This window comes from Microchirus variegatus (genome assembly GCF_963457635.1).
Source record: "Microchirus variegatus genome assembly, chromosome: 13".
NCBI classification, from domain to species: Eukaryota; Metazoa; Chordata; class Actinopteri; order Pleuronectiformes; family Soleidae; genus Microchirus; species Microchirus variegatus.
Genome location: NC_139814.1, coordinates 20,140,287 through 20,150,493, shown reverse-complemented (window position 1 = coordinate 20,150,493; position 10,207 = coordinate 20,140,287). Strand labels below are relative to the sequence as shown.

Sequence of the window (10,207 nt, the reverse complement as noted above, 5' to 3'; positions counted from 1 at the left end):
TGTCCACAAACCAAAACGATTCAGTTTTAATTATTTGTTGTTGTTGTATGAAGCAAAGAAACCAGAAAATATTCAAATTGAAGAAGCTGAAAAATAAGAAAGGTTGTTTTAATTGTAAAAAAAAAAAAACACTCAAACCGATTAATCGACGATCGAAATAGTTGACCATTTATTTAATCATCTATTAATAATCAATTAATGTTTCAGTCCCACCTAAAAATAGTTTTTCTTACAATGAATATTTCACACAAAGAATAGAATTAGAGATTGAGTTGAATTAACTATTCAGGGTATATATATATATATATATATATATATATATATATATATAATTTTCTCACAATTTCTAACACAAAATGATTTAGTATTATCAATTTATTTATTCATGTTATTCCTGTCTTCTTCTCTTTGTCCAATGTGATAATATTGATTAATTTGTAAAATTGATTAATTAATATTATAAATTAATCTGGGGTTGGCAATTGCCAGAGACACTACGATACGATGCAATATCATCACCATCTAGTGGACTGAAACGATTTGTTTTAATTTAATTAGTAATCCACAAGTTTTTTGTAGCATTAGTTAAAAAATTGTAATATTCAATATCAATATTGCGATACTTCATCACCCCTAAATACATCCCTCAAATGCACTCTTTTGTAAAATACTTATACGTAGGTGACTTTACTTCACATTGCAAAGAAGGAACAACACACTTTGAAAACCTTGAATTTAGAGATTTTATTTGCCATTTCTGACACAGATTACATTTCAATGTTCCTGTCGATCATGTAAATGAAACTCTTTACACGGTAGCAGTGGCATGAAAATAAATACACGTCCAAAAAAAAAAAGTATAAAACTGAAAAGTTTACGCTTCCAAATATGGAAGAAAAATATGTCTAGAGCTGTGCGTTTTGCCTGAACTTTTGTGTTCTGGAATTATCGTCAGCGGGCTTGAAAACCTCAGCCTCCTGTATGCAAAAGCTGAACATGTAATAACTTAATGAATGTCAAAGAAGCATAAATTACATCTTACGCTTTTGTCTTAAAGACAAGAAATTATGATAATTCTCTCTTTTTTTTCTTCTTTTCTTTAATTAATGAGATTTTATTGCACTTTCCAGAACCACGAGTGACTCGGCACTGCGACTGGAGAACCAGCGCCTGCTCCGCCTACTGTAGTGGCTCTGCGTCAAATTAATCAAGCACTTTTTAAAAAACAACGTGTGTTTTCCTATTAAAAAGGAGCAGAAGTTTTAAGGGGGAAAAAGAGATATGTACATACAGTAGACATGGATCAGGCCGCCTTGGACAGGCACAAGACATTCACAGTTCTTCTCTACATGATGCATAAATACAAAATATATATATATATATATATTTTTTTTTTTTTTATAGTTTGGAGTGTTTGCAAAAAAACAGCAATCACTGAAATCAGTCACGGAAAAGACGACGATTGATAAAAGAGTGTGTGCTTTCATTGACGTCGGCCTGTTATTGCTGGTCGAACAACCTCGGCAACAGTAACATTAAAGTGGTAAAGTTTGTCAACAGCTGATATACAGAGACATAAGAAGGGCTGCAACTTTTTAATCGATTAATCTATGGACCTCTCATTGTTTTGGTCCATAAAGTGTCGGGAAAAAAGTTGATCTAAATTTCCCAAAACACAGAATGACGACGTTCTCAAATGATTTTATTTCGTCCGCAGACCAAAAAGGACTCAGCTCTGATGATTTCCACATTTAAGAAGTTAAATCATCTCAAACTGATTAATCCATCAGAATAGTTGACGATCGATTTATCGATCGATTAATCGTTGCAGCCCATAACACAAGTCAACTAGATGCAGATGATCAAGAGTTAGAAAAACCAAAAAAATAAAGCTGTCATTTAATCTACTTTATACATATATATTTATATTTCATTTATAATATGTAAATTATCTGTATTAATCTGTTATCTTTTTTTCTTTTTTTTAAACATTGAAAATGGATATTTGCAATAAAATATATGTAACTTTTTCCTCTTGGACACAGTACAGTAAAACTTTGATCTTATGAGGACAAACGGGTCAGAAAAACAAGTCAATCCCAGTTAAAGTGTTTGGTCCCAGTATGATCGTTACTAGTGTACACCATTGAAATGCAGTCATTACTGTGTTGGGATATGAAATTCAAAGTTAAGATGAATCCACAGACGCGGAATATTTCGACTTCTTTTTAGCGACCCTTGTTTCCTCAAGTGCAATCGAGCATTTACATGAAAACAAGACAAATCTGTCAACATGACGACAGCGTATTTAACATAATGTGGACATGTAATGAAGGCGTGACACTGTACAGCTCATCAACTGTTGTGTTTTCTTTTCTTTTTATTTAAACCTTGCTCTTCGTGGTCAAAGCTGCCGTCACTGTCCAAACTGCCTGTTGAACCTCAGGCACTTCTCCTCGTGTCACGTCACCACAGTCGTCAGGGAGCCGTGTGTTTTGAACCCAGGGTGCATCTGTGCTTGGCACGCAAACACGTATTTGTGGGTTGGTGTCGTAACAGGAGGATCCACATCTGTCCAGTCAAACACAGAGATCCCTCAAGACAATGCTCCTCGCCGGTTCCTCTCCGTTAATCACTTAAATCCATTCATCAGAATTGAGTTGCAGCGCCCCCCTGTGGTCCCTCTGCCCAGAATAAGGCTCTTAGTCCAGCGCTTTTGTCCCATTTCGCTTCTATTTTGTTTCCAGGAGAAGATGACGGCGCTCACATGAAGGACTGTTCCGCCGGAGGTCCGTAAGAGAAGCCCGGGAAGGCTCCAGCTGCTTCCTTGACGCTGCTGCTCACAGTCATGGAGTCGCTGCACAGGGACGACGACACGGGCAGGTGGGTGAACTCGGGGTCAAAGTGTCGCAGGTCTGTGGGCCCAGTCTGCGAAAGATTACACAAGTTGGGATTATTGTTAAGCAATATTTCGAGTTTTATTGGAAAATTCTGTGTAACCTAACTCTGTTAACTGTATTTGATTATTGCAACTGTTTAATTATTGCGATGGTCGAAGTTTTAAGGTAGTTTTCACCGTTTTCAAATAGTACGTAGAGAAGAATGATCGGTAGAATCCTAAATCAAACGTACCACTGAGGGAATGAACGGAGGTGTGATCTTCTTGGCCATCAGGTCGTCCCAGTTGATCGGGGAAAAGAAGGAGTGGTACTTGAGTTCAAGCTGCAGGGAGAGAGAATCCGGATGAGCAGACTGACGACAAACAAACAAACAAACAAACAAACTAAACACACCGCATCACACAAGCTCTCCAGAATCAGATACTTACAAAATCGTCCCTCACTCCCAACCTCTTGGTGCGGTCCTTCTGCAGGAGACCCTCCAGCAGCTCTCTGCCTGCGTTGGACACGTTGGGTTTGAGCACCGGCGACTTGTGCAGGATGTTGTTGTACATCTCGGCTGTGTTGCGACTGTAAAACGGAGGCTGTGAAGGAAACACAAGAACGATTTGAGTTTATTTGTAGCAGAAACAAACAGGAATTGAAGCTGCAGACAGATCCGGTATCAACATCCGTCCTAAGAAATCGGTGGACTGGGATTGAGACTGGATCTTATGCACGAATGTGTTTTTTTGTGTGGTTTCTGTTTGACGTTTGTTGCCTCCCATCCTGTTCCTGGTCTTTGTTTAGTTTCCCCGCCATTTACCTGGCCACACCCACATCCTGTCCCTATTTAAATTGGAACTCTGCACCAGGCGTGATGTCACCCACATGGACACCGGGCTAGCCATTGTTGAAGATACCAGTCGAACAACGTCTACTCTGTATTTGCCGATTAATGGTAAAAGTAGCAGTGTTTTTTTAGAGGCAGCCAATCTTGAAATCCTAACTCTGGGCACTGACATCGGAGATCTGACTATAAATAAAATGCAGCATATATACTCCATTACTTGCCACATGTCCATGCCAGATTGTATTTTCTGGTTTTTACCAGATCAGTTTGCCTGCTTTGTTGGATTAAAAAGCTCGGATTTTGGACTGCACTACAGTTGTTTTTCCTCTTTGCATCGGAGTTCTATTTCCAGCATGTGGGCGGATCTCTCAGGACGGTTGTCAGAAAAAAAAATTAAAGGATTTCACTCACAAGTCCATAGAGCATCTCGTAGAGCACGGATCCCAGGCACCACCAGTCCACCGTGCGGTCGTACGCCTGCTTCTGCAGAACCTCGGGGGCCAAGTACTGCAAAGACGACAACGAGTCAATACAAGTCGGGCGTTTCTAATGAATCCTCAGTGGTGTTTCTGGGATAATTAGATGGTGTGATCGTCTAAAGATCGGCTGTGTACCTCAGGAGTCCCGCAGAAGGTTGTCGTGGTGCCGCTGGGCTCGAGACCTTCCTTGCAGAGACCAAAGTCTGTCAGGACAATGTGGCCTTGTGAGTCTAACAGGATGTTCTCAGGCTTCAGGTCCCTGCCAACGAAAACAAAAGACGGATTATTCAAAGTGCATCAAAGCTGATGTGTCATCCTAACCTTTGCTCACGTTTGTCCACTAGGGGGTGCTGTAGGACTGTGTGTTACCTGTAAACGATGTGCAGGGAGTGGAGGTAGCCCAGTGCACTTGCAATTTCCGCAGCGTAAAACCTGGCTCTGGGCTCCAGGAAGATCCTCTCCCTCTGCAGGTGGTAGAAGAGCTGCAGGGAAAATTAAAAACACCTGTCATTAGCTTCCAAACGCGAGCGTGAGAATTCTGACCCTCAGACCGTTTTACTGGACTCACCTCTCCACCGTTAACGTAGTCGAGCACAAAGTAGAGTTTGTCGGTCGTCTGGAAAGAGTAGTGCAGTCCAACCAGGAACGGGTGTTTGATGTTCTTCATCAGCACACTGCGCTCAGCCATGATGTGCTTTTGCTTTAAGAGAAGACGATATGACGGTTTATTCACCTGTCCTACATGAGGAAATGTAATGTTCGGTCGAGGTAGACCAATCGCTGCTTATTTTTTACCTTTTTTACGTTTACAAATTCTTTTTAGAAGTTTGGTGCTTTTTGTTGCACGTGATAGGCATTTATTTTCATTTTGCACATAGTCGTTGAGCCCAGTTATCAGACCAGATCAACTAGGGCCAGTCTTGCCTAATAAATATTTAATAAACTAGCGTTTTGTGACTTGTTGATATAAAATTCTGCATTCTTTTAACTCAGAATCTTCCATCCAGTACTTTAATTTATATGCTTTTTAGTCTCCTGTTCCGTGTATTTAATATTTAAATCAAATTGGAGAGATGAACCTTAGGTTTTGTGGTATAAATGTTTGTCAGCTTCAGGCGAAAATTGGCTATTGGCTGCACTTTTCCTAAGATCAGCCGTAGAAAACCCCACATAAGTCGATCTCTAACTTTAGATACAGCTATAAACTGACTGTATTTACCTCTTTCTTCTTGAGGATGATCTTCTTCTGCAGCACTTTGACAGCGTAGTAATTCGTGGACTCCTTGTGTCGAGCCAGCAGAACCTGTAATACAACAAATATTTGCCTCAGTGAACCTGAGAGTCATCGCACTAATATGTTAACGACGACAAATGACGCACGAGATGAGACAGATAGATAAACAAACATCAAAGTCGCAATCTTACCTTTCCAAAGCTGCCTTTACCGATGATTTTAAGGTAGTCGAAATCACAGGGTTTGATCCTGAAGTGGAGAAAGACACGAACATAACATTTAGATTTCTGCTGCAAATCTCGTTGACATTTAAAATACAGGAGGATTTAACGAGGCTACTTACTGAGATTCGTCAGCCAGTGAACTGAGGCACATCTGGAGGATGAGAAGAGGAGGAGGATTATGAATATATTTTTAATTTTGGGAAGATATTGAGTCAGACAATCTGTCGCCGAACAATTTCCCCTTACCGGATTATCAGGAAGTTGATTATTTTCCTCATTTTGATTCTCATCAATCTTCATCAGAGCGTTCACTTCGACGCTGGAAGGAAAAGAAAGAGTCACTTTAAACTTTCTCAAGTCACAAAATCAAATAAAGACAAGGCTGCACATCTGTTTTCAGGAGACAGAGACAGGTGCTCGAGGGGGAAAAGCCTGCACCATATCTCATTTGCATTCACATAGTGGTGGTGCTCGAACTTCTGGTTTTTGAAAAAGGAGAAGTCGTCGTAGGAATGGAGGACAAAAAAATAGCATACATAGTATTTCAAAGTAGGTCATCAAACAATACCTAAATGATTGAATTACACCAAATAGTGAATTGTTGAAGCTCTGAAATCACAGTTCAGAACAATCTGAACCATCATCCTATGGATTTGTGGCTGAAAACTGATTAATTGTGAATGACCGTCTGAAACGTCCAGACAGGCCAGATTTAGCTGAGGCTCGTCAGCCATGGAACTTGCCTAACCTTGTCTGAGAAAGGGCTTAAGCTGCTGACCCTTCCAAGACAAGACAAGGTGAGGTCACCTCCTTTTGCTGGACTCAGCTGGAACAGATGTGACGCTCGGGTAATTTTCCCAATCACCAGAACCCTGATGTGTCCGGGCCAGGACAGTGCCATCATCACACGTGTCATGTAATAACTCAATTAAGTGGTTCAACCTCGTCCAGGGGACGGAGGGGATTTGCAGGAAAGGTGATTATGCAGCTCTGGTTAACAGAAGACTCGTCATGAAAGGACTATTCTTACTCTGCAGCTTCTTGGCCTCAGATTATAGCGCTCACAGAATGTCCTGCCAGACTCAGGTGGCTGATTGGATTGGCAGAAATGCATCACTGATCATGAATGGGCTGATCATACTAAATAAAGCCCATGCAGGAAGTGACTTGTGTCTAATTTTAAAGCCCCCCCCCAAAAAACTCCCTTTGTAATCTGACATTTGAATACATTTAACGTTGAGATACTCACTGTTGGCAGATATGTGGTGTGGACACCAGCTTCTGGATGAAGTCATTCAGACCCATTTTTCTCTCCTTGATGAAAGCTGAAAATGGAGGGAGACAGAGGAGTGGACCATTAAGAAAAGGAAAAAGCATCACATGCTCAGGATTTGTCAGTGACTGACTGCCGGGGAAGGAAATGCTGGAGCTGGAGCTTTAATCCGATCAGTGTCACTTCCAAATGTGCTGTTTTTGGGGTCAGATTTATAGACCTCTTAATTCTGCAGGCTTATAAGGTTGTGCAACCACATGGGTCACTCAGTCAAACGCAAACAATGGCATCTTCCATTCTGGATTATTAACAAGACGCAAATAATCCAATTTGTGTGAATTTAAGGCTGATTTCATTCACAGAGTAGCAATTTTTAAGAGCGACTTTTGCACAAAATATAATTTACTGTGAGGTTTTTAAACGAATCAACACGTATAGAAAAATATGACACATTTAGACATGTAGTCGTGCTCAGTGATGAGCGTCAGCGATGACGATAATAGTCTCACCGGCGAGCACGGAGACAATCCCCCTCATTTTGCAGTAAGTTAGATCACATCCAGCTTCAGTCACAGCCATGTCGACGGAGATACGAATATCCAGGATAAACAAGAAGACAAAAACTCTCTGTAATTCTCCTTCGAAACGTGTTTTCTTTTCTCTTTTCTTTTTTTTTTTTTTAAAAAAGACGCACGAATCCAAATCGAGCGCGCTTCGCTCCGCAGTGCCGCTGAGCTCGGAGCGCACCAGCCTCTATATAGAGCATGTGGTCCAGAGGGCGGAGGAGGACACGCCCCCCCCCCGCCCCCTCCACAACCCTCTCCTGCTGTCACCACAGCAACCACTTGGTAATCGTGACGTCACGGGATTCCGCTGCAGCCATACAGTGCCTGCAGGAGGCGGGAGGATGACGAAGAGCGTTACCGCAGAGAAGGAGGAGGAAGAGGAGGAGGTGAGAGGGGGGTCCTTCACACGCCCCCCTCCTCCTCCTCCTCCTCATCCTCTGTGAATGGAAAGCTTTAGCTCCTCACAAAGACACTGAAGGCACTTATAGAAAAGAGCAAGAAAAACCTGCAGAAGCTGATGATTTTCTGTTTTTGTTGTCATTTTATTTTGAAAGGCTGAAGAGCAGACCTGAACCATTTGGCTGAAATATGAAATTTCGATTTGTCTTACACACATTGTGATCGTACACTTTGGGGACATGGATTAAAATCACTGATGAAGCTTTGTAAGAATAGTAATGTGTTATAGCAATAGAAAGGGGAATGAAACTTGGCTTTCAAAATGGCGGTGGGTATCTCGGCATGCACTGCGCTGTGATGTCGGTAAAAAAAAAAGGTGAAGCTTTGCCAGATCTCGGAAAAAGTGTCAATTTAGTTTCCTTATGGTCATGTGAAGGGACATCGCAGCCGACAACACAACAGATCTGTCCCATGACTAAAACGCCTTGGGCAATCAAGATGGCGGCCGATACCGCGATAATTCTTGATAAATAACATATAACAGTTATTTATATTTATATTACAGACAGAGTCTCCTCGCAGATGCCGATTTAATGTCTTTACATTTTTGAGCCCAGGCTCAAACTAAAATCCTACGTGCCTCTCTATAGCTCAGGTCGAGCCGCGATGCTAACGAAGAGGTCGCGTTACTCGATCACGGTCGCAACATACACAAGCAGCGCAGTTTCCAGAGAATCAAATGTGTGCTTTCAGATATAAATCCAGTGGTCTGACAAGGTCACGGTTGTGAAGGTGAACTCTGGCGCTGCCGTATTACATAAATTCACAGAATTTGCAGATGACACTGTGCTCATTAAAGCTCAGAGCGAGGGATGAGAGCAGCTGTCAGAGCGCTGTGGTCCACTAACCCCCATACGTTACATAAGTGTGTCATAATGCAGGCGGCCATACTGCTGCCTGAGGAGCAGAGAGAGAGGCAGAGACGGAGATTATTTGTCCTCTGTTTATTTGATAAGCAAGTGTTAATAACTGTTTTATCCCACACGGAGGAAGCCCAAATGCTTTCGCTTGTTGCCCTCACTGGTGTAAAGTATGTGCACTTTACTGCAAATATTAATATATAAATTATTAGTATTTAAGGTCTTCAAACGTTCTAGCTTCAATTTGATATCACTTCCTGTCCCTGAAGGAGTTTTCTCATTTCAAATAACTCACTTCCTGTGTTCTGACTCCTAAACCCCGCCCTTATTGTTTGCACCTGTTCTTTGTTATACTCACTATTGGTTACTACCCCCTCGGGTGTCTTTTTAAAGGCTTTTCCCCCTTGATTTTGTGCTTCTGTTCTCGTTATTTGGACTTATTTTCTGTGTTCCAACGTGAAAACTTGGCTGTAGTGAGCTGTAGAAAAATCACCCTTCAGGAATCCCGGGATTATCCAAAACATTCTGCCATGAATGTGGTAATCTGCAGATTATTCTCTCAATTAATGGATTTCTCTGTCAATGTAGGATTTGATCTCTGGTTCAACCCCACAGTCGGTAATAATGTTATAGCATTTTATACAAATATGACGACACTGTTTTATTTTTCCAGATATTAGAAACAAAAACTAACTCCACATTGTGTCGCTTTAAATAAATGATGAAAAATTAGAATTTCCAGTAGCTCAACTGACTGTGCCTTTGAATGTCATATTGTTTCAGACCAACACCCTGAAACCCCCAGAAATGCAGTTTATTACAACTTAAATAATCAGAAAAATCTTGTATCATATTATGCCGCTGTAGTGTTCTGGGAATTCCCTTACATTTCTTGAGTTTGCTAATATTTGGACTTCACAGGCTTTACGCCCATGCCCCACGTCTTCTTCTCTGTTTTTGGTAATTTGGGGGTTTTCATTTGTATGAATACGTGTCTTAAAACTGTGCTGTGTTTACAGACAACGTATTAAGAATAAAAAAATAAAAGATTGTCTTGGGCGAGTAAGGCCCTAAAGGCCCTAAAACTACATATCTGATGATCAGAACAGTTCATTGTTTGGCTTGAGGACTTTCGACTTATGCGTTTTTAACGGCACCTGCTCAGAGTTTCAATCATGCGTCTGCGGGGGAATTCCTGAGTTTTCGGTCCCTTCTTTGTCATGTGACATTTCTGCATACATTAAAGGAAGTGAAACTCTGCAGAACCTGCACTTCTTCTCTTGTGTAAATAGGAAATGAAGCGTCTTATCTGTGTTATGTATAAAGGACTCTCAGCCTGCGGTGAATCATCCTGTTGAAGTCTTAAAAGTTCTACCTGAG

General features: G+C 41.2%; 1 protein-coding gene across 1 annotated transcript; it reads right to left on the bottom strand.

Annotated features, from left to right (window-relative positions):
* Positions 1–1,964: 1,964 nt before the first annotated feature.
* On the bottom strand, positions 1,965–7,573 carry LOC310936321 (serine/threonine-protein kinase Sgk1). Its single transcript, XM_083900364.1, has 13 exons — positions 7,452–7,573; positions 6,919–6,994; positions 5,916–5,988; positions 5,789–5,820; positions 5,637–5,694; positions 5,431–5,514; positions 4,780–4,911; positions 4,581–4,693; positions 4,347–4,470; positions 4,144–4,239; positions 3,329–3,484; positions 3,133–3,222; positions 1,965–2,928 (listed from the first exon to the last, which is right to left on the bottom strand). The coding sequence occupies exons 1-13, from the start codon at positions 7,519–7,521 to the stop codon at positions 2,764–2,766; spliced, it is 1,269 nt and encodes a 422-aa protein (XP_083756490.1). The 5' UTR covers positions 7,522–7,573; the 3' UTR covers positions 1,965–2,763.
* Positions 7,574–10,207: the final 2,634 nt, after the last annotated feature.

What these genes read in the sequence shown, in the direction of transcription:
- LOC310936321 (XM_083900364.1), bottom strand. Translation starts at nt 7,521, where the DNA reads ATGGCTGTGACTGAAGCTGGATGTGATCTAACTTACTGCAAAATGAGG. An exon ending in ACTACGTTAACGGTGGAGAG is followed by an intron (nt 4,694 to 4,779) that starts GTGAGTCCAGTA and finishes TTTTCCCTGCAG; the next exon opens with CTCTTCTACCACCTGCAGAG. An exon ending in CTCCGTTCATTCCCTCAGTG is followed by an intron (nt 2,929 to 3,132) that starts GTACGTTTGATT and finishes AATCTTTCGCAG; the next exon opens with ACTGGGCCCACAGACCTGCG.